Consider the following 24785-nt stretch of genomic DNA (forward strand, 5'->3'; position numbering starts at 1 on the left):
CTTTCCAATTAACTACTCTTGTTAAATGGAAATCAAACACAAAAATACACTCACATGTATGGGCTCTAAACACTTGGGACAACTGTATATACTTTTACTATAATATGTGATCCCTATTCCATGGGACCACACAAGATCACAGCAGAGAGAAATGTCCTCCCTCCCCCACTGTTCCACAAGACCCAGCACTGCCAACTTCCCTTTTGGGTGCATAGTGGTCTGGACTGGGAAAATAATGGACTTCTATTGCCCTATGTTGGACAGCAAAATAGCACAAGCTTAAAGCCATTGATAAAATCCCATTAAAGCCATCATTGTCAGCATCCTAACACCAGGAAAATCTTTATGAAAAACATTACAAAGTGAAACTTTTCTAGAGCATCTCCTTGCTTAATAGGTTTAAAGTTTGGATATAACCCTCATGACTACAGTGTACCATCATAAGAATATGAAGCAAAGAAAAATATCTGATAAATTTAATGAAAATAGAATTTTATTAATAAGTTGCTGGAATAGTAAATTTCAGGGGAACATATATTATTTTCATTAGTGTAAATCATGTTCCTGTGATAATTTATTTTTGTGTTGTTTGGTTTTCTAATATATTTATTTTTTGCTAATGATATTAATATGCCAAAGATCCAGAGAAAAAGAGAGTAATTTTGCAAACAGAAATCAAAGCATCTCTCTGCCCTTCTGGCTGAAAATGCAGCATGTATTCTAGACACCCACTAATTCTAGGCTGAAGACCTGTAACAAAAGTGTATAGAAAATATAGGTGTAAAAATGGACAGAATAATATAAACTGATTTATGAATAGAAATCATTACAGTAAGACCAATTGATATTATATGAGAAGTAGTGATATTTCATTTGAAAAAGAAAGCATTTTGAACTAAAGTGCTAAATTAATAAAATCCTCTTACAATGAACTTTTGGCTTATATTTTTATTTGTTAATAGTTATTCTATGGAGAGCATTATTAATATTTCTTCAAATAAGTGAGAGTATAAGAGCCACCATTTCCAATCACTAAGTTTTCATGAATGTTGTTTTGGCAGAAACACACCTGATTCTGATGAGAGAAGGAAATGACTCCACTGTGAAGGAATTCATCCTTCTGGGTTTCTCTGGATCTCATGAACTACAAATCTTCCTTTTCATCCTCTTTTTCTTTATGTACATCCTGACAATCACTGGAAATGTGGCCATCATAGCTTTAGTGCGAGCCAGACGACAACTCCACACACCCATGTACTTCTTCCTCTGCAATCTTTCCTTCCTGGAGATATGGTACACATCAGCCTGTATTCCCAAGACTTTAGCAATCCTTGTGTCCAAGAGCCACCAAACCATCACCTTCACAGGGTGCATCACACAGATGTACATTGTTTTCTCCTTGGGATGTACAGAATACTTCCTGCTTGCTGTCATGGCTTATGACCGCTATTTGGCCATATGCCACCCATTGCACTACCACACCATCATGTCCAAAATGTTGTCTGTCCAAATGGCACTGGGATCTTGGATATGTGGCTTTGCAGCTATTTCGGTACCAGCCTTCCTTATTACCCAGTTGTCTTTCTGTGACTCCAATGTTATCAACCACTTCTTTTGTGACATTGTGCCTTGGATAGTCCTTTCCTGTACTGACACATACACATTAGAAATAGCATGGTTCATACTTGCTGGTATTGTCATCATGGGCTCATGTGTGATAACTTTAATATCCTACGTTTATATCATCACCACAATATTAAAGATTGCATCTGCTGAAGGCCGTCAACGAGCCTTTTCCACTTGTTCCTCTCATCTCACAGTGGTGATAATATGGTATGGTTCCACCATTTTCCTACATATCACACCTGCCAAGCATCAGTCACTGGAATTGACCAAAACGGTCACTCTCCTGAATACTATTGTAACCCCTTTGTTAAATCCTTTCATTTACACACTCAGAAATACTGAGGTGCAAGAAGCTTTCAGGGCTACATTCAGATTCACAACTATGTTACAAATTAGCAGAAAAGACAGAGGCTGATGTTCTGTATATGTGTCATTTGCATGGTGCATGGGACATTTCCTGGCAGTGCACAGAATCATCTGTGCATTTGATGTAGGACTTCTGCTCTCTGTCACCACCATTCTTTATCATCCTCATCCATTTACTAAAGATGGAAGTATTAAACAGAAACTTAAATCTCTCAAATTCACATCATCAAGTGAATGTCATTTCAAAGGGACTACAGTAGGCATAGGCAAACTCCGGCCCTCCAGATGTTTTGCGACTACAATTCCCATCATCCCTGACCACTGGTCCTGTTAGATAGAGATGATGGGAATTGTAGTTCCAAAACATCTGGAGGGTCGGAGTTTGCCTATGCCTGAACTAAAGCATCCCTTTGACCCAATTCCAAATATCCGAGGAAAATAATTATATATCTAACATAGTCTCATAGTTTCAGAAATTCTTCTCATTACAGGGTTGTTCTTTCCCCCTAAATAATGCTACATTCTCTGATTTCAGCAGGTGTAGGAGAGCCCCAAGAATGTGCATTATGGCCCCAGGTGCAGTGAGCCCAAAATTGTTGGGGTTGGAGCACAGGAAGAAGTAATAAAGCCTACCACACTTCTGAGTGCAAGCACACCTGGTTCAAATAAATTGACTTTTCAGAAGAAGGCAAACATCTCAGACTCATACCATGTCCCTCTGTGGATCAATGAGGAGAAATTGAAAGAAACTAAAACAAAGCAGTAAACTTATCATTGCTTCCCCTTAATTGTGTTTAACATGAAGGTCAACAGAATATGAATAAACATTTAAATGGTTTAATATGCATTATTTACGGACGCTTCAAGCTTCATGTACATTTTTACTGAACTACTGTTGCTGCTACTATTTCCTTATCTCTCCATTGGTAATAGCACATACCTTCCAAATGCCCCAAAATTGCTGGGACTGCCACAGAAACAATTAAGCTATCACTGCCACAAGAAGTCCCAATTTAAGCTGCTCTTAAAGGGGCTTGCAGTTTTAGTGTAGCTGCAATTTTGTCCATGGCCCCTTTAATAGTAGCTTGGCTTCTCATCTTCGGCGCCGTCCATAAATATGTTATGCAGAGAGGAAGACAAGGGGGGGTGAAACAAACATTAATGGTGGAGGGCATTTTTGAGTTACGGTATTTTCAGAGCCTGCAGGACCCAGTAGGAGAGGAGAGGAGAGGGGAGGGGAGGGGAGAGAGCACTTTCAAAATGTGAGTCTACCCTACTAGGAGGCTGGAAGTATCTTGGCTCTCTCCCCTTCCCTCTTGTGCCTTCAGACCAGGGGTTGCCAACTTTTTTTGAGCCAGTGGGCACATTGGAATTTTGAGGAGGTGCTATGGGAACCAGTCACAAAAGGACTATTGTGTGGTCATGGCACAACACAAAATGGCTGCCATGATTTCATGGCATAACATGAAATTGATGCCACAATTAAAAGAGCAGAAAAAGAGACAGGTATAGGCATGCATCCATCACCTTCCTCCATCAATTGTGGGGGAGGGGTGCATCTATATAAGTCACCACTGCAGTCGTTCATGAAGAAAAGTTTTTTGCAGCTTCCCTTTCTTCAGAATGGGGTGGAGGGTGCATATCCATTCCTCATATCAAATGAAGTATGGGACTGCCTGAGAGGGTATGTTTAATAAAGGAGAAGTTGAACCAGTGCCAACAAGATCTGAACAGGAAGAGCTAATAATCTCTGATACACTATGTTTTTTTTGAAAGGATATATATTTAGAACACTTGCAGGTGCCATACTGGGGGGCACCCTGGTGTCTGTGGGTGCCATGTTGATGCATTATTCAGAACATACCCTCATACTGCTGTGGTGATTCTACAATGGTGGCTTAGTTGATAAACACCTCGCTACAAACTGAAACATACTACATTGGGAACAGGACCCAGTGGGGAGATCTAGATTCAAGCCATCACTCAGCCAGGCTCTGGGTGTCTTTGAACCAATTACCAAATGTGGTTCTTTACTGCACGTATATAAGCACCTTATATAAACCATTGTGCAAGCAATTTCCAATAACAGAATGCATTTTTGCATGTTGTCTCAACTAATCTATGCATTTTTAAGCACATTTCTCCCTATGATATGCTTTTTGAGAATTTTGTTGTTGTTGGAGACCTAGGGTACTGTAGCCAAGCCAAGGTCAGTCGGCAAATGAAGCAAAGAAAGCTAAATCCCACTGATTTCAATTAAGTGCCGCCTTTCAAAATATTGTTAAATGTGTTTTATCAGTTCATAGAGAGGCAAATGTATGGTAACTGGAGGAGAAGGAAGGTGGAAGAGAGAGAAAGACACCTTGTTGCTATAATTAAACACATTCTAAGTGGATCTCCTAGCATTCCATAAACTTATTAACGTAATAGGACAGAGGTGGGATTTGTGACTAAGCAAAGCCATAAGAAGGAAATCTCATAGGCTATGAGAAATTAAAGCTCCAGGGTTCTACTCATTTAGGATTTCTTGTTTGACTCCTTTGAAAAATTATATCCCTCACATCTGAGCTTCTCATCATCTTGAAAGAGGACAGATGTAGAAGTGCTTCAATAAGAACTTTAGAACCATCCAAGTATGGATTTCCTCCTTTTTTTACAGTTGCCGTTAGAAAGCATGGGGAATGGGCCATTGAAAGGTCTACCTTCTCCAGAATTATTGCAATCCAATAACTAGTTAAAAAGAAGATGTGCAATGTAATCCTGTCTGTTCAAAAGTAGGCATTGCTGAATCCAATGGGTCTTACTCTCAGGTAAGTGTGTACAAGATTTAAGTTTCAGGGTTCTAGATACATTGAAGCAGGACATGTTCCAGCCAAATTTAGTAAGGTGCATTAACTCAATTTGAAGGCAGTTCACATTCACACTATACATTTAAAGCACTCTCCTTTCACTTTAAGGGTGATGGCTTCCCCCAAAGAATCATTGGAGCTGTAGTTTGTTAAAGGTGCTGTGAGTTGCTGCGGGACCCCTCCCAGAGCTACAGTTCCCAGCACCCTTAACAAATTACAATTCCTAAGATATTCTAGGAAAAGTCATACCTGGCAATGTTTTGCAAATGTTATACAGTAAATGTATTGTGTGGATGTGACCATAAATTTGGCTGAAACAGACCAATGATTTTTTAAAAAAAAAAATGTTCAGAGTTGTGTTATAAGGATATGAAGAGATATTACAGAAACTGACAACCTGATTATGCCTGTGTTATTGTTTCCAAATCCAGTTTCATTAGAACTTGATAGCTTTAGCTTCTTTTTATTCCTCCTCCACTAGCTGTCTGCATTTGAATAGGTCAGTGACAGCAGTGAGGTCATCATTTTTAGTTCATGTAGGTATCACATACTTTTAAGTGCAACCCTATATTACATAGAGGTCAAATGGGAAATTCCTATTTGTCATGGTATTAGACTGTATTCCAAATTAGCAATGGAGTATTTTGGTAACATTTATTACCTTTTTAGAGTTATGCTTTAGCTCTCAATCTTGAAAACCATAGAGAATAGCTTGAACTGGTTTTATTATTAATTGAAGATATATAAATTGAAAGTCAGATATCACTCTCTGGATGCTAGACTCACAATCACATTTCAACTAGAATAAAACCTGAAGTGTATTTTGACAGTCCTGTACTATGTATGGCATCCAACGCTGTCTTCCCAGCTCCACAACAGAAATTAGTGTTTGCAATGCGAATTCAGGTTTCTCTTCCCCTTCCTTCAGCTTCTCATGCACATTCCAAAATCTGGTCTTGAAGGTCCACCAACCTTCCAGAGCAGATTTTTGGCTGTATGGGGGCTGCAGTGAGGAGGAAAGAAATTTTAATCTCAGACCAGGAAATGGACCTTCAGCACACAATCAAAACTACAGGCCACTAGTAAATGCAAGTAAGATGTTCAAAATGAGCAACAGATGCTATCCTGAATTGAAGAACAATAGCAAAGGCTGAATAAATCTCTGCACACATTTTTAAAAGTCATTGAAAGTGTTAATAATCACATGAGTAAGAATCTTGTGACTATTTTATTAGCTGCTTATCCACTTCTCATCTGATTTGCCCCGTTACTGATTTCAGAATTTCCAGATTGTTTTTTCAGACTATGCCATAATTACTAGTATAAGTGGATTTATTGATATGACTGATGTCACTTTGCATGAATCAATTTCACTGACTGCCCCCCCCCCCAAGAATTGTGCTTAGCATGCTCTGTTTTTATTAACAGCGGAAGCAGCAATTAACTTACAGAAGAATGTGGAACCAAACCTCACATGTAGAATTCATAATTATGGGTTTCCCTGAACTTCCACAGCATCAGTTATATTTATTTGCACTTTTCAGCACCATCTACCTTCTAACTCTTCTGGAAAATGTCCTCCTCATTGTGACCATTTCATTGAACAACCACCTTCATACTCCCATGTACTTCTTCCTAGGAAATCTCTCTCTTTTGGAAATATTCTATGTCTCAGTAACAATGCCCAAATTGTTATCAAATCTGTTGTTGGGTGAGAAGACAATCACTTTGGAGGGCTGCATCACTCAGCTGTATTTTTTCTTATCTTTGGCTTCTTCTGAATGCTTTCTCTTGGCAGCTATGGCCTATGACAGGTATTTGGCCATTTGCTACCCATTACATTATGCAACACTCATGAATCACAGAGCATTCACTGTCTTGAGTCTGGTTTCCTGGCTAGGTGGCTTCCTGGCTTCCTTTCCATCAGTGTTGATGATCTCCAACTTGCAGTTTTGCAGGAAAAATACAATCAGACACTTTTTCTGTGACCTCTCACCTTTGTTGAGGTTGTCATGCACCGACACTTCATCCATTGAGATGTTGGATTTTGTGGCAGCTTTAGCAGTCCTCATGACTTCACTGGCAGTCACTGGAACATCTTACGTATGCATCTTTTGCACAGTTGCAAAAATCCCCTCCGTCAAAGGGAAGCGGAAAGCTTTTTCCACCTGTGTCTCACACCTGGCAGTTGTTTCTATGTTCTATGCCACCACCATATTCATGTATGCACGACCCAAGGCTATTGGAACCTTTGATCTCAACAAGCTGGTGTCCATCCTCTACACAGTGGTGGCTCCGTTTCTCAATCCAATCATCTACAGCCTTAGAAACAGGGAAGTGAGGAAGACCTTAAGGAGAGCTTTACATAACTCAGCCATGTTATCAAAATGTTTTCAAACAGAGAAGCTAAACCCATCACAAAACTGAAAATTACCAAATTCAGATACCTTCTCCATTCATCATCAAGCATCATGTGATAACTTGTTCAATGATAAAATACATTGGAAACTACCAAAACATTAAGAGGTTCTGATATGTGTCCTCTATGATTCCAAGGTGGGTTTCAGAAAGTTACATTTCATCTAAGTTTTAATTTATATATTTTTTAACTGTTGCTATATCTGTATTGTTCCTGTTATGCATAATTGCAAATTCAAATGTATCCCTATGGTGTTTTATGACTTCATTGATATTGTATGTGGGCTGGAACTGGTCTGTGACCAAAATAATAAAATTCATTCATACATTTCATCGGGTTTTCCAACATACACTAAATCAGTTTATACAGTCTGATTTTGCCGATACTTCTTCCCATTTGTTGATTCCAAAATAAAGACATACCAAGCTGTCTAAAAGTTTCTGACTGCCAGGAGTTTTTTCTAAATACAATGTAGAACTGCAAAGCGAGATGTGATCTGAATTCACATGGGTAATGTACATTGTTGCAACCCTCCTGAAAATCACATGTCTTCTGGTGTGGATAAGTGTTCCCACATCACATCTTGGAAAGGCAAGAACATTCATTTATCTAACAGGAGATTTTGGATATACTGATAAAATACAGACCAGACCTATGTCAGACATGGAATGGATCCTTAAGGATCTCATGAAAGAAGTAAGTGAATTCATGCTGTCGCAAACTGTATGTAAATGAATTGCTTCCAGGAACCTAGGCTGCAACCTAGGTCAACTCTTCTAACTTGAAATCTGTCCATGTGAAAGCACCTTTACACCTTGATTCTAAACACATTACAGTGGTACCTCGGGTTAAATACTTAATTTGTTCCGGAGGTCCATTCTTAACCTGAAACTGTTCTTAACCTGAAGCACCACTTTAGCTAATGGGGCCTCCTGCTGCTGCCACACTGCTGGAGCACAATTTCTGTTCTCATCCTGAAGCAAAGTTCTTAAACCGAGGTACTATTTCCGGGTTAGCGGAGTCTGTAACCTGAAGCGTATGTAACCTGAAGCGTATGTAAGCCGAGGTACCACTGTACTTGGAAACATGTCTCACATTTATTTGTAATATGCTGACAGATTCTGGTGCTAGTTTTCAGCAGTACAGCCCAACAGGTAGAGATAGTAGAAAATTTATAAGCTATGCCACAGGTTACTGTTTTACAAGTTCTTTCATGGAAAATGCCAGCAGCATTTTTAGCATTGGTGTGCTAAAAAGACACATTCAAGCATTACAAAAGCCTAACCACAACAGTCCCACTCCCTTCACCCTGATCTTGCCACATTTACTGGTGAGGTCTCAAGAGAGCTTATAAATATGCTCATCTGAATATGTGTATAACCCTCTTCTTAATCAGTGTTCCAAACACATGCAAAATCCCAAAACTGTGAAGCACTTCAACTTGCCATTAAAAATGACAATGTGAAGGGTGGAGGGGCTGGGCCTGTCAGACATATCTCCTCCACACATTGAATTTTGTAATGCCTTAAGAGTGATCAAAACTGGGATGTCTGAGATTCAAATCATCAATCTGTCATGGAGCTCTCAAGGAAGACTTGGGCCAGTCACTGTCTTTCAACTCAGGCTACCTTACAACTAGATACCTTCCAGATGGTGTTGGATTGTAACTCCCAACAGACCTGCTAGCATGGACAATGCTCAGGGGCAATGGGAATAGTAGCCCAGTGACATTTAATAAAGCATCATAGTAAAGGACAGGTGGCCATACACTCACCAAAATAGCCCTTGTGTGCCAAATGGGGAGGCCTCATGGGCCTAATTAAACCAATGGGTTGTAGGCTTCCCACTACTGGTGTACAGGATTGCATTGAAGAGAATTAAAATGAAGATTGGCTGTGTCTGTTCACATGGCCTGGTGGTGCACTATCAGCGCCTCCATCCATGATAAGCCCTTAATGTAATTTGGTAAGAGCAGAATCCAGTCTCATTACCATTGAACACATACCCTCCAACATTTTTCGAATGAAAATAGGGACATCCCATTACATAATGATAATTTTACTATTTACATCCCACACATCTTATTGGGTTGTGCCAGCACTCTGGAAAGTTTCCAACATATATAAAACACAATAGAACATCAAACATTTTAATCAAATCTTCCCTACACAGGATTGCCTCCAGATGGCTTGAGGGTTGGATAACTCCATACCCTCCAGCATTTCTCCAGTGAAAATCGGGACATACTAAGGAAAAGCAGGACATTCCAGGATCAAATCAGAAACTGGGACAGCTTCTCTAAATCTGGAAAATAGGGATACTTGGAGGATCTGTTAACATATTAGTTAGCTGTTAGATATCTTGAGTATATATACTTGCTTTGTGAATTCAGAACATATTGATTTCAATAGGATATTTCTTCCCAATATAAATATCTTCAGAAGGATTTTCTTCAGAATCCCAGTGAGGGAAAATATATTCAATTTCCCCTTCATACCTGCTGCTATTAATACTTTGAAAAGAGGGCAGGATTTTTTGGTACACGTTTTACATCACATTTATCTGATCCACATTATGTTTTGATCCACTCATTTGTTTTTGATCCACCCATATGTTTAATGGTTCTAGTATATACAGTGCAACCATTATCCAAGATAAATTAGGGAGTGGTTTGTGAAATACCCTTCTATTAATTGTCATATATGTCCATAGTGTACCTTGGATTCAAACACCAGCTTCAAGCATCACACCCAAACAAAAACCAGGAAATTGATTTGGGTCTTAAATAGAGACTGATCATTGCAGGAATGTTACATCATCTGTTTTCATAAGATACTGACCAGGAAATAAAACAACTATTGAAGACACAACCTACCTTCTAACTCTTCTGGAAAATGTCCTCCTCATTGTGACCATTTCATTGAACAACCACCTTCATACTCCCATGTACTTCTTCCTAGGAAATCTCTCTCTTTTGGAAATATTCTATGTCTCAGTAACAATGCCCAAATTGTTATCAAATCTGTTGTTGGGTGAGAAGACAATCACTTTGGAGGGCTGCATCACTCAGCTGTATTTTTTCTTGTCTTTGGCTTCTTCTGAATGCTTTCTCTTGGCAACTATGGCCTATGACAACTATGGCCATTTGCTACCCATTACATTATGCAACACTCATGAATCACAGAGTTTTGTGAACTTTGAGGAGATTCAGCAGCTGCAGGACTGTTCCTAGTGATTTGTAATCCAACAGTGAGTAAATGAAACTGATATGCTACTGATTCTGCTTCAAAGAGCAGAAACTAGACCAACCTGTTTGACCACAAATACAAAAGCTAGACCAGTAGTTATGTGGGCTTTTGCCTGCTGAAGGAAGTACATTGACAGGATGACTGCCAAATGAGGTGACAAATGGAGATAAGTTTAATGCATTTAACCATGGAATAAAATGAGGATCTGTCAATCCCCTCCCATATCCTCCCTCCTTCAGCGAGCTTTGTTTTGATAAGCATGGAGACATTTTTATTCTGAAACCAACTTTTTTCCTTATAAAAAAGGTCATTTTTATTCCTGTACAGTGGTACCTCGCAAGACGAATGCCTCGTAAGATGAAAAACTCGCAAGACGAAAGAGTTTTTCATTTTTTGAGTTGCTTCGCAAGACAAATTTCCCTATGGGCTTGCTTCGCAAGACGAAAATGTCTTGCAAGTTTGTTTCCTTTGTCTTGCAAGTTTGTTTCCTTTTTCTTAAAACCGTGCATTCACTTCGAGGAGCAACTCATAGCACACGGTGTGGTGGCCTTTTTTGAGGTTTTTGAAGACTTTGGTGATTTTTGAAGCTTTTCCAAAGTCCGTGCTTCACAAGACGAAAAAATCGCAAGACGAAAAAACTCGCGGAACGAATTAATTTTGTCTTGTGAGGTACCACTGTACTGCTATTGATCCAATGTTGCTATACAGAATTTTAATGTTAGGGCTTTGTGTTTTTCTTAATTGTCAGTTGTTTTAAGGACTGTTATTCTTAGGTTTCACAAGCTGTCGAGTTTAATGTATTACTTAATGTAGTGATTCCCCCCTCTGCAACCCTTTTATAACTCTATTTTTATAAATCATTTGTCCATCCATAGTTCAAATTTTTACTACAAGTTTTCTGTCAATCCTACCAATGTATGCAACTCTTTACAATAGCTTTTCAAACTAAATTATAAACTTTCCCCATTCTTTATTAGAGAGGTACTCTTCCTGGTTTCTAATCCTGCCTGTAAGCTTTGCCATCTTGACGTCATTTATCAGTTTTGTCTGCCACTCTTCTTTGGTGGGAGTTGTAGACCCTTAGGATCATGCAGTCCAACCCCCTGCAAAACACAGTCAGTTGCAGCCAAAGCAGCATGGCTCCACCAGTGGTGGATTTCTGTATAAGCTTAGCAAAAATCCCTTATTTTGGCTGCTGATCCCTTATTTTCAAATCTGTAAATTGACAGCTATGCACTGTAGTGAGTTTATTTAGGGTTGCAGCCTTAGGCTAGGCTGTTGTTCTGGCTATATTATTGTTTTCAGTGCTGAATATACTTCTCCCCCGCCCCCGCCCCCGCCCCCAAAATGACCCCTGGATTTTTGAATTTTATTGATATTGATGCTGCATTTTATGTTGTATTTTATGCTGTTTTAAAGTCACAATTTAATCAATGTTTTATATTTGCTGTTAGCTGCCCTGAGCCTGGTTTTTAAACCGGGAAGGGTGGGGTATAAATAAAAATTAAAAATAAAATAAAATAGATGCAATGTACCAAGAGCATTATTCTTCTGATGTCTGGCTAACTTAAGTGCCAGCACTTCAAAGCACATATCTGGATTTTCTAACTGAGATGAACTGCAAAAAAAATAATCTCTAGACTGAAAGAGCACCTCAGTCTAGCCATATTTCCTACAAAAAAGAAAAGCTGTAAACAGTGTCAACCTATAAAATCATTACACTTTGTTTCATTACACAGTGTTCCTTTAATTGCAACTTCTTTCTAAAAATGAAACTTGTGCAATTAATCACCCAAGGGCAGCTATCTAGAAGTTAATGAGATGTGTCTCCCCAGATGATTTTTCTTGTAAATTCCTTGTTCTCTAATAATACTTCTGAGAATTTTGACTCTGGGCAGCAATGATTCGGTCCACAGTGACTAATTCAGCTTCAAGCCCTGTGGAGCAGAAATGCTGAGATTTTGATTAATCTCCTGAGATACTAAAGCAACATACAATGTGACATTTCTGTAACTCTAATGGGGCCCACAGGGAGCTGTTAGCAAAGAAACTTTTTTTCCCTAAGACAAAATGCAGCTCTAAGCAGGGATCTCACTTCATGCTGCTTTAAAAAAAATATCCTAGCACTGACAAACATTAGACAAAAAAGGATATAGGTTTTGTGTGAAATATGCTTCTCTCTGTGTCTGGCTATGGACATACACATGCGGTGAATTTCTGCTTTTATACAAGGACACTATGTCATCATTTAAAATGTAATCAAGCATCTCAGCACTCAAAGGAATGGCACTCTGAGTCACAGTGATTACATCCCTGCTTCCTGTCACATGACCAAAATAAACCTCTTCTGCATGGCTGAAATTTACACAAATTAACACACTATGTCAGTGTTGCTGTGCACATTTCAGTGGTAAAATAAAAGATAGTTTGTGTTCTGCTTCTCCACCTTCAACCCAGAGCAGCCAACAATATTTGACCATAAAGTTATTTTTTAATTAAATTTATATACCCCCCCACACTTTGCATGGTAGTTCACAGTATAAAAACACAAAATTAACAACAACCGCCTGACACACACAGTCATATTTTAAAGGCCATAGATGGTTTGATCAGTAAAAGGCCTGGGGAAAGAGGAATGGTTTTGCCTGGCACCCAAAGATATGTAATGAAGGTGTCAGATGAGCCTCCCTTGGGAGAGCATTCCACAAACAAGGAGCCACGCCCTCTGGACCTCAGGGAGGGGACACAGGAAGAAGGGCCTCAGAATATTATTGCAGGATCTGGGTGAGTTCATATGGGGAGAGGCAGTCCTTCAGGTACTGTGGTCCTGAGAGATTGAAGGCTTTATAGGTCAAAAGCGGTGATTTAATTTGGACCCATAAACTAATTGGCAGCCAGTGCAGTCAGGCCATGATTGATGTAATATGTTCAAAATGCCGTGCCCCAGCAAGCAACCTGGCAGCTTAATTCTGCACCAGCTGAAGTTTCTGAACTGTCTTCAGAAGCAGCTCCACGTATAATGAGTTGCAGCAATCTAACCTAGAGGTTACCAGAACATAGACAACAGAAGTTAGGCTATCCCTGTCCAGATAGGGGTGCAGTTTGGCTGAAGCTGATGGAAGGCACTCTGTGCCAGTGAGACCACCTGAGCTTCAAGTGACATTCAATGGATCCATAAGTACCTCCAAGCTGCATACCCAGGCCTTCAGAGGGAGTGTAACCCCACCAAGAGCAGACAACACTCCATCAATTTGTTGAGGGAACCTTGCACTAAGCTACTGCTGGATTCAGAGGAGTAGTGGAAAGAGCCAGCTGGGGAGCCTCCAAAGGAATCCGAAAGAGAAGAAGGCGTAGAGCCAGGAGACTGGTGGAGAGATGACAATGAGTGGTCATAGGGACAAGAGGGAGCAGACTGGGGAGAAGGAGGTATCAGAAACTGAAGAGGTAATAGTGTTGTGAGCAGGAAGAGGCTGTGGCAGAGAGCAGTTCAGAATCAGAGGCTGAAGAGGAGGGGGGACACAAGAGGCAGGCTGCTGAAGAAGCCAGGGGGTCTCTACCAGCTGCTGTGACCTCCCCCCTGGCCTCCCAGAACCCAGAAAGATATGAAGAGGGTGGAGCAGAAACATACAGATTGGGAAGGCCCCAGGAGAGGAGGAGACTTAGAGAACTGTAGGAAGGCAGGAACTTTTGGTCCTGGCAACTGCCTCATTGGGGTAGGATCTACTGAGAAGAATTGTTGTGCTCTATAGGCCTGAGCTGTTTTGTTTCTTTGAATAAATAGTTAACTTCACTGACACCTTGTGAGTTGTTGCTGACCTGTTACTGACATATGCCCTGATATGACAGGCTTTCTGTGTTCCTATGTGTCCATCTATATGGGAAAACAAACACATCTAGTAGTCCTGCTTCATAGTCTTGATGTTAAGTGTGTAACAATTTACAGTGGTACCTCTGGTTACGAACAGAAACCGTTCCGGAGGTCTGTTCATAACCGGAAATCACTTGTAACATGAGGCGCCATTAGTGAAAGCGCTCCTCCCGCTGCGCACTGGCCTCCAGCACAAGATTTCTGCTCACATCCCGGGGCAAAATTTGCAACCGGGAGCAGCTACTTCCAGGTTACCAGAGCTCATAACCCAAAGTGTGCGCAACCAGAGGCGTTCGCAACCAGAGGTACCACTGTTTGGCTATGCCTTCATATGTACAGCTGTGCACTCAATGTCTCCATTGTTATCTGAAGAAGTGTGCATGCACACAAAAGCTCATAGCTAGAACTAACTTAGTTGGTCTTTAAGGTGCTACTGGAAGGATTTTTTTTCTTTTATTTTGTTTTGACTATGGCAGACCAACACGGCTACCTATCTGTAACTGGATCCATTGTTATTGATAATCATACTCTTTCCATGAAGATGGGGAAGGGGATGGCTATTTAGGACATCACGGTCCCTGAGTTAATGAACATGGGGACAGTAACACCCCAAATAGGATTTGAAAGTTAGCATCAAATGTGGGAGTTCTTCCTGCAGCAGCTGGCCTTCCCCACTCCTTCATGCAAACATCTCTGCTCGCTCTATCCTCCTGACTGTGAAACTGTGTGTTAGGTTTTTTTTTAATGTGATAAAGCTTTTTAGGTAATATACTTGAGTGAGAAGCTGCAGCTAGCAGAGGAGTTTTTAAAATGATAATTAAGTAGCAACTAGTTAATAAGACTTGATTAAAAAATATTTATGATTTTGGGCTAGTGGAGCCAGAGGCTAGGCAAATGTATACATTATTGGTAAATAAAAAAATACCTCCCTGCTTCAACAAGTAGCTGATGAATTCGATTTTACAGTCATATTGTATTAATTAATTGAAAGCTACGTGTAAATTCCCTTCTGAGGGCTGTAAACTGGCTGGAAGCCTAGAATATTCCCATTCCACTCATGAAATAAAAGGTAAGTTTAGAAACAAAGTTATGTGCAATGGTAATAGGACCTACTGGGAGCTATTAGTGGAAACAATGTTGGGGAAAGCTTAGCTCCAAGTCGGGATCCCATTGAGGGTGATTAAAAAGGAAAAGCGGCTTGATGAAATTAACTTGAATGAGCAAGACCAGAAAGGAAAAGGAAAACAGTTACCACCAAAGTGTACTTAGGAGGCAAAGCTGGGCAGGCTAGATGTCAGGTCACTTAATTGTCTCTCCTGAGGACAGCATAGCAACTGTTGATAAATTCCTTTAGACTTCTAGAGAGTGAAGGAATGTTTGCATTAACATTGCATTGAGCAATGGAGCTTGAGCAAAGAGGCGAGCATCTCCCCAGCAGGAAAGACCTTTGTGCTTTTAGCATGATTCATTTCTGTCTAGGGTGCTGCAGAAGTGTCAACATACTAGAATATTATACAAAGTCACTGTGGATTCTGTAATGTTCCTGTATTCAAGCTAATTTGGTGGAAGGGAGCACAAAGCAAGCAAGCAGCATTTCAAACAGGTAGTCTCTTGATCCCAGAAGGATGCTGAAAAACACAATTTTATGTAGGTACCTAGTTTAAATACATATTCTACCCTTCATCCTAAGGCAGGGGTAGCCAGCATTGACTCCTATAGTTGTCTCCTTCATAGACCTCAATGTCTCCACTTCCATTTCCCCACTGAAAATAGGTTTGTAGTCAATAAACTAGATTGTGGAGGAAGGGTGCCTGGTTGGCAGGGCTGAGGGAGTTGTTCCATCTTGCAAATGTTCCCATTGGCCCCAAAAGGTTGGTGGGTTACAGCATATATACAGTAGATAGCTACAGTAGATAGATACAGTAGTAGCTACAGTAGATAGATACAGTAGATATATACAGTAGTTAGTAGTAGATAGCTACTATATACAGTAGATAGCTGCCAAACCAAATATTTTAAATAAAAATAAAACCTTAAAACTAATAAGTCAGACAATCACAATGTTTGCCATATCTCAAGATACAAAAACTTACTAGCAGAAATGGACAAAATGTTTCAGCTTCTGCCTTCTTCAGTGCCACAGCTGGGGTCCAGACCTACACAGTTCAATAAGGAGGGGGATACAAATCAGTAGGGAATTCCAAATCATTGGGCTCACAATACTAAATGCATGATTCCTGGTAGATATGAGCCATGAGCCATGGAGGACCACTAACAGCAACTCTTCCCAAGGCCTTGTATTGAGAGTGAGCAATCCCACATTCCAAGTTCCAGGCCTTAGAAACAAGGATAATACACCAAGTTTCATAGCTAATGAATTGATAAACTAATTGTAACAGTATGTGTGTATGGTCTGGTAACACCCTAGAAACACTAGCTTTCTCCAACGAATCCTGGAAACTGTAGTTCCCACCTCACAGTGCTATAATTCTCAGCATATTTAGCAAACTACAATTTCTTGGCTTTTTTGGCAGAAATTCATCTTTCCATGGGTGGGTGTGGCAGTTTCCTCTGAGATCTAGAACACAGAGTGTTTGGCATAAAAACTGAAAGGAGAGGTTAAGGTAACTAAGCTATCTCTTGCGTCATGCAATATAAGCAGGGGTGGAAATTAAGATAGGCATTGGTCAACCCTTGCCAGGATTGGGAAGCTGTGTCCCTCCAGGTGTTGCGTAGCAAGTTCCTGCCTCCCCCCAGTGGAAATAAAGACACATGACATAAATATTTAGGTTAATGGGCAAAAAATGGCCACAACTTTATTGGTTACAGGAATGAGCGGTATTGGCTTAGGCATTGGTCCTAACTGACTATCCGGCTTCAGCCCAATTGCTTGAAGACCATGAAGGGTTAACCACCAGTAGGGGGAGTCCTGCTGATCCACATCAACTAGGAACTCCCCCGGGGTCACCGCTCGGGGAGTGCCTTAGGCCCTCACCTCCATAGGCTTTGGACAGGGCCACAAGCTGAGGTGGGAAAAGAGGGAGATCCCTGGCCTCACCAGTGTCATATTGGGCAAGCCACGCCCCCCTTGGCCAGCTGATTGGCTGGCCAGGGGCTGACGCGGCCAGGGATCCCCTCAATCCTGTGGAGGCTGAAAGTGGTTTTGTTGGACTACAAGCCCCATCACCCCTGACTTTTGGCCATGCTGACTGAGGCTGAAGGGAGTTTCAGTCCAGCAATATCTGGAGGCCAGAGCTTCCCTATCCCAGACATGGAGGCATCTTCAGTGTGAAGTAATAGTTTCCCAGTCTACCCCTGACTACCAGCTGACTGAAGGGAACATCCCTTCGGCCATGGGTGCTCCCCCCCCCCACAAACAAACCTCTTTCAAATCAGGATCAGAGACAGGCAGGCTAGAAATAGGTATGTTTTTCTTTCATGCGTCAGACTGATTTTCAGACAGTTTTAAAGCACTGGCAAATTTAGGAATGAAACTCTGAGGCTGTGTCCTCATGCAGTTTTTGATTAAGCGTGTTCTCCTTCATGGAGAGCACGTGTTGCAGTGGGGTCTAACAGGACACCCCCTCTTGGTTATTGGACGGGACCATTTGGATGGCCATGACTGTGATTGGGCCAATTTGGGTTGTTGGGAAAATTTTGATGTTACCATTTAGAGGATTGGCCCAAAGGTTATATATTCTTGGCACGCAGCTTTTTTCAGTCTCTTTTGCTGCGTGCATCAGATCGCCCACCCACCCTCCCTAATTTAGGGCTGTTGCATTTGACATTGCTATGCCTGTCATGGGGTCATCTGCTTTTAGGGCAGGGGCCTGGTAGGAATTTTGTCCATTTGGCAGATTGGCTGGTACCATTTGGTTTTTGCCTACTGCGTAGCAAATCATCACAACTTGTAAGGTTGCTGTTAGGCATTGGTTAAAACTTTGTTGGTGGAGGGGTAAGGGTTGGCTGTGCCTGCCCCTCCAATGCTGCTGCTGCAAGGGAATTCCGTTAAAGGAATCCAGGGGTTTGCCATGCTTTTGTCTGCATCCCTGACAAGGGGCTAGGGCCGTGCAAGCCCCTGGGAGCATGCAGGGAGGGGTGACGGTTGTTGGGATACTGCCAGGGAGACAAAGGCCATCATGATCCCACGTCGATTCCGGACGATCCATCGATCTCCCATAGACACGCAGTATCATTCAATTAGCGACATGAGCTCCAGAAATAGCTTGCCACATTCCAGAGCTGGTGCACGCTCTATCAGCAGAATTCGCACAGCGAAAGATGCACACAGGAGAGCATTATTTACAACTTTATTCAGCATTGGTCAGAACAAAGAAAACATGACTGCTTGTGTTGATGTCTCAGGCACAGAGAGAGAAAACAAAAGCAATAGACAAAACAGAAACATCCTGTGAGCAGGAAATACGTAGGCTGTGACTCACAACAGCCTGTCCCCTTTTTTAAGGTGGAACGGAAATGTCCTAACAACGGTATGGTGCCAGCCCCATTCTCTCCCCAATATTGTTTTCCCTTACTGGCTTTCACTGGAATCCGGAAGTCAGTTCTGTCCCGGGGCAGGGACAGATAGTTGTAACCAATGCCTAAGCAACCACTCACATTATGTATTTTAATAAAGTTGTGGCCAAAATTATGCCAAAAACCTAAAACAAAAATTCAATGTGAATTGTGATTTATTTTGGGGTTGGCTTGGGGACCTCAACACGCAACTGCTGATTCTGGCTGCTGCTGCTCTACAATCACTGGATGGTATATTCAAATACTAACAAGATTAAAACCAGAACACTTGGTGGCAGCATAGAATAAGAAATGGACCCTAGCTGACATACCTAGCAACTGAATTACATTATTATGATGTTATTAAGGCCTACTTGGATTATAACAACGTTTTATTGGGGGTGAATAGTTGCATTTATTTTTCTCCCAAACTAAGCCCATTCCAACACAGAATTAGATCCAGGAAAGGCTTTGTGACTAACGCTGAAATCCTGTTCATGTTAATTCAGAGCTCTATTCCACTGTTTTTAATAGGGCTTAAGTATGCTCAGAATTGCAAGCTAAGGCCAATTCTGTGCACACCTTCTTGAGAGTAAATAAGCAAGAAAGAGAACACATATCAATCTAAGCATGTTTACTTAGAGAAGTGTAATAAAATTTATTTCCATTTAGAATTGAATCATCTCTCATTCATCATGTGACTCTTCATTATTTTATTAGACAATTGAATAAATCTAAATACATATGCATATGATAAAATCCCCCACCCCCTGCCAGTCTCCCCTGCATGAAGTTAGGACCCCCCAAAAGCAGTTGTGTAATTAAAAGAAGATGATAATAATCAGCAAAGCAATTCTGTGGCTAATTGAACAATTCCTTTAAATAGGGTCTATTAATGAAGTTCACACTTTTGACAACCAGTCTGATGCTTTTGCAGAAAAATATTCCTAGACACAAGACTTTTATTTTTTATTTTTAAAGCCCTTTCAGTCTCCCATCTTGAGGCTAAGTACAGCAAACTGTACATTCCCACCCCCCTCTCCAAGGCTGGATTATTTACCTCTGTGTGCTTGTGTATCTATGTCTCCCTTGTACCTATTAGGGACTATTCTCATGCCTTTCTTTTGGTATCTATGCTACTGATTACTTCTGCCATTTTAATTTTAGAGAAAGTGTTTAATTTAAAAAGGATCTGTACTGTAGAATAACAGTGGTAACAATACATTGAAGACAAAGCGTGTTCTCCCTAACAGAGAGCACGTGTTGCGGTTGGGGGAACAGGCCACCCTGCCATGACTAGGCAAATTTGGTCAGCAACCCTAGCCTTTAAGGGGTTAATTGGGTTGCTGGGGAATTTTGATTGTTGCCAATTCGGAGGAGGGGTCAGAGGCTTTAAATATAGGGGCCAGACATGGGGACGTCCTCTTGGCCATTTTGCACCGGATCACATGGAGCACTTGGACAATCTTCTCATTGTCTGGTTACATTTCTTTATTTCTTCATTTCCCCTTTCTTTTTAATCCTCTCTAGTCCCTTAAATAATTTAATTCCCCTCCTTTTTCCTGTTCGATTTCCCACCCCACCCCTTACCCTGCCCTGTGGGAAGATTCTCCCTATAGCCGTGGCTTGCCTTTCCCAATAGGGAGAGAGCCCCCATTAGGGGCTTTCTTTTGCAAAAAGGTTTCCCCATTTTGCCTGTTTAATTGTGGGGCTAGTCAGGGCTGTTCCCAGCTTAGCTGGAATCACTTTCGTTTATAGTATCCCCGAAGGTTGGCTTTATTTTGAGTGTGTGCAGCGCTGTTGGCCAAATTTTAAGCTAGCCTTGGGTGGGAGCACTAATTTGGCTTCCTTTAATATTGCTATGAGACTAAGATTCTCAAGAGCAGAAACAGGGAGGCCTATTCGGCCTGCACATTAACTTGCAAGCCTAAGTCTGCTACAGGTAGCAGTTACTTGTTAAGTCTCTGCCACGTGACTCATTCTCGCTATAGGAATGTATCTGCTTGCAGGCCCAGTTGCTCCTAATGTATATCTGAGGCAGACAAAGGGCCCCAGAGGCTCTCTGTGCCTCCAAAGACTATGAGCACTCTGGATATGCTCTTGAATTATGCCATTTCTGAACAAGTTTATTTTCTTTAAGTTTGTTTTGCCCTGATAGTGGCGAATGCCATTTTAGAGATGAGCCATTGTGGCTTTCTGGCTAAAGTGTAAGACCTGGGAGACAGGGTTCATATCCCCCTCTTAGCCATTGTTATAACAAAACAAAACTAACTGCTCCTTTTAGGCTATTCTGATGCTGGGTAGTTCTGCCCATTTGTGATAAAAGAACTTTGGGTTTTCTTGAAGGGGTGCTTCCCTCTAAAAGGGCAAGCAGGGGTACCTGGACAAGCTGTGGGCTACCTCAACTCTCCTATTTCACTGGAATTTATGCCTGGCCTAGCAGGTGATCCTAGGGCTTTGCCCTAGAATTTGATGGCCTGGAAGCGTTTCCGGCCTGAATAGTGTTCCCATGTGGTCTATAAGCATTGGTTTCACTGGGTCAGCGCATAGTGCCGGTAATGCCTAGGTTGCAGGATTGGTCCCTGTATGGGACAGCTGCATGCTCCCCCATTGCTCTACCTGGACACTTAGGTCCTTTTGGTGGTTACCTCACTGCGAGGGATGTAATGGGCGCCACATTTGCAATATGCAAGTGGGAGAAAGCACCTTTGCGTGCCCGCATTGTAGTTTGCTCTGTGCATTGCAGGGCACGGCGCTGCACGGGCTGCAATTGCATTGCATTGCGTGTGAGATTTGCAGTTGCATTGCACGGAGGGTGTGTTTGCATTGCATGGAGTGTATTGTTACATTGCACGGAATGTGTTGTTGCATTGCACGGAGTGTGTAGTTGCATGGCACGGAATGTGTGTGCATCGCATGGAGGGTGTAGTTGCATTGCACAGAGTCTGTTTTTGCATTGCAAGGAGTGTGTGTGCATTGGACGGAGTGTGTAGTTGCATTGAACGGAGGGTGTGTGCAGTGCACAGAGTGTGTAGTTGCATTGCATGGAGTGTAGTTCCATTGAACGGAGTGCGTAGTTGCATTGCACGGAGGGTTTGTGTGTGCATTGCACGGAGTGTGTATTTGCATTGCACAGAGCGTGTTTTTTGCATTGCAGGGAGTGTGTAGTTGCATTGCACGGAGTGTGTAGTAGCATTGAACGGAGTATGTAGTTGCATTGCATGGAGGGTTTGTGTGTGCATTGCACAGAGCGTGTTTTTTGCATTGCAGGGAGCGTGTAGTTGCATTGCACGGAGTGTGTAGTTGCATTGAACGGAGTATGTAGTTGCATTGCACAGAGGGTTTGTGTGTGCGTTGCACAGAGTGCGTAGTTGCATTGCACAAAGCGTGGTTGTTGTTGTTGTTTTTTTTTTTTTTTTTTTTTTTGCATTGCATTGCATTGCATTGCACGGAGTGTGTGTCGGAAAAGGAAGCTGGCTTGGCAGCAGCTTTGTCAGGACTTCTTTAGGGGTTCTGGCCAGCGTCGGCCCTGTAAATTTACATATCATGATGGCAGCACAAGATGCCCCCTGCCCAAGCGCTGGAAGCTGGCAAGCAATAGCTCAATACCTTTTGCCCATATTCCCATTTTATTTAGGGATCCAGTGGATATCGTTGCTAAAACAAACCACTCGCCTATGGAGAACCTGTCTGCCTTGAAGGAAGTTATTTTGTAATACTTCCTCTGTAGCAAGTGATGCTTCATCAGATCCGATCTTGCTGGGTCACTTAATTAATCTTCCCACTAGGCCAGGTTGCCTGCGGCCTGAGGTCCCCTTACCTTTGTGTATGCCTACCAAGTGTGGTGAAGGCAGATATCAGGCGATGGTAGCAATTCCTGAATGTATGCAATAGTAGTTCGCCAAGGCAGGATACCTTGAACCCGCTTAGGGATTTTCAGGTTCATGCTGGTGCTGCTGGATCTTTGCCCTTTGGTTTTATTTCAAGGGCCACTGGTGTGCAAAGCTATGGCCTCAAGCCCGGTGTGGTGAGGCAATCATGTGACATAACTTTTCTTGAGTTTTTCCCCATTGTAGTAGCAGTTCACATGTGGCCCGAGGAGTCCAGTGACCATCGGATCTGCTTTTGGTCTGATAACCAGGTAGTGGTGAGCGTTTTGGCAAAACGGTCCTCACGCTCCAGCAGATTCTCCACCCCTCCGCTCACGTTTTCGAGCTGCGCCGCTTAAGGTTTAATATTGTGCTTCCTACTCTCCAAATTACGGGATCCTCTAATGATGTTGCTGACACTCTATCCCATTTTCAGATGAAGCGCTTCAGATCCTGGGCTCCAGACTCAGTTGTTGCCAGACTTTTCCAGACCACCTGTGGCATTTTGACAACAATTAGTATTTACAGAGAGCAGCAGCCATTTCCCCTTCTGCTTTTAGCTCTTATGGGATGGCCTGGATGGATTTCTTAGCCTTAAGCTTGCAGTCCTCGGCCATTCAGATGAATTAGCCCCCATCCTTTGAGCAGATCCTGCAGTATTTGGTCCACCTGCTGCAGATTGGGCGTGCTGTTATAACTATCAGAATTCAGTCTGCTGCAATGTCTGTTACACTGAAGCTTTAATTTTCAGAGACCCTTGTATAAAGTTTGTAGTGCGCAGGGCCTTGGAAGGTTGGAATAGGCTCCAACCTCATAGGACAGTGGGCAGGAAGTTGGTCAATTTTACCTATGTAGTATCTGCAACAAGTTAAAACTTGTCTGCTGGTTAAAGATCAAGGCGAGATTCCTTTCAGTAGTCCATTGCATTTTCACACTGAGGATTAGGAAAATGGTTGCTGGTGCCAGCATGGGGCTGAGAGTCTGGAGGCTTATTGCTTCAGGACTTTTCCTTATCCTTTGGAGCTTGTCTTTAGAATCGGGAACTCTAAAACAGACTTAGTGGGCAGGAGTGCCACAATCAGGGTTCCCGCCACAGGTGAGGAGGGCCCTTGCCCGGTTATGGATAACAGAATATTTGGCTTTTCATTCCCTGGGGGCTGGCCCGCTCCTAGTGCATGAAAATGGGTTCCCGTTAGCCAGGCATCAATGTGCTTACGTCGTGCAACAGTTATTACAGCCTGCGGCTTGCTTACCGCTGAATATGCCTCATTCCTTCCGAATAGGACTGCTGCAAAGGCTGCAGACTGGGGTCCTGTCAGTAGACAGGATTGTGAATACGGGTCATTGGAAGTCTTACGCTGACAAGGGTTATATCAAGAAGTGTCAAATGAGGTCTGTGCTGATGCTTGTCTGTTATTTCCTTTTCATAGGAGCAGCTGTGCACATTTGGGTCACAGCATCGTACACTAGGCTGGCAAGCATGTTGACGAGTTTGGACTGGGGCGCCATCTCAGTCTTCCTGCCCATGTGAACATTTACTGGATGTCCTGATGGGGAATGCTTTGGGAGGAGATCCTTCCTTTGGTGTGGTCGAGTGTGACCTGTGCAGGTCCTCCCGCAGTGCTGGTGGTACAGCTGGGCGAGAATGTTTGCTGTCTTCCTCCAGCTTAAGTTTGCATTCCTGCATGCAAGAGGGCTTGGATTGAGTTGATGGCAGCTCTCCCTGGACTCATAATAATTTAAGGCATTGGTTCAAGGTGGTCTGGAGGGGGGGTTGGAGCACCTGTCCCCTCCAATGCGCAAAGATATTCCATTAAGGGAATCCAAGGATTCGCTATGCTTTTGTCAACCCCTTTTAGGGGTAGGGCCACACAAGAGTCCCTGGAAGCATTTGGGGGTGAGCTTGAATCTGATCCTGTTTCATTGCTCCCCCACGCTGTTTATTTGTACTGACAATATGGTGGGGCCCAGTCGTCAGTGCTGCCCTGCTAAGGTCAGGTGCAGCTAGTCGGGAACCAATGCCTA

At 42.2% G+C, this 24785-nt stretch overlaps 3 protein-coding genes across 4 annotated transcripts in view; 2 read left to right on the forward strand and 1 right to left on the reverse strand.

Moving 5' to 3' along the window:
• LOC307200180 (olfactory receptor 6F1-like) overlaps positions 1–16931 on the reverse strand; it is a 32249-nt gene extending 15318 nt beyond the window's left edge. For both annotated transcript variants that reach the window (XM_079948597.1, XM_079948596.1), the window contains exons 1-2: positions 16850–16931; positions 16470–16532 (exon numbers count right to left, since the gene is read on the reverse strand). The gene's annotated coding sequence lies outside the window, so the exon portion shown is untranslated. The remainder of the gene's footprint in view (positions 1–16469; positions 16533–16849) is intronic.
• Positions 1–24785, forward strand: part of LOC307200425 (olfactory receptor 10C1-like) — a gene marked incomplete at both ends in the record, with an annotated part of 106243 nt that overhangs the window by 1224 nt on the left and 80234 nt on the right. Inside the window, one exon of the mRNA XM_079948970.1 lies at positions 1062–1307. Within this exon, the coding sequence (XP_079805096.1) occupies positions 1062–1307 (246 nt within the window). The remainder of the gene's footprint in view (positions 1–1061; positions 1308–24785) is intronic.
• LOC307200148 (olfactory receptor 6A2-like) lies at positions 4653–7389 on the forward strand. The gene is made up of 2 exons (XM_079948554.1): positions 4653–4802; positions 6270–7389. The coding sequence occupies exon 2, from the start codon at positions 6297–6299 to the stop codon at positions 7266–7268; it is 972 nt and encodes a 323-aa protein (XP_079804680.1). The 5' UTR covers positions 4653–4802; positions 6270–6296; the 3' UTR covers positions 7269–7389.

Source organism: Podarcis cretensis, assembly GCF_951804945.1.
Source record: "Podarcis cretensis genome assembly, chromosome: 13".
Taxonomy (NCBI): Eukaryota; Metazoa; Chordata; class Lepidosauria; order Squamata; family Lacertidae; genus Podarcis; species Podarcis cretensis.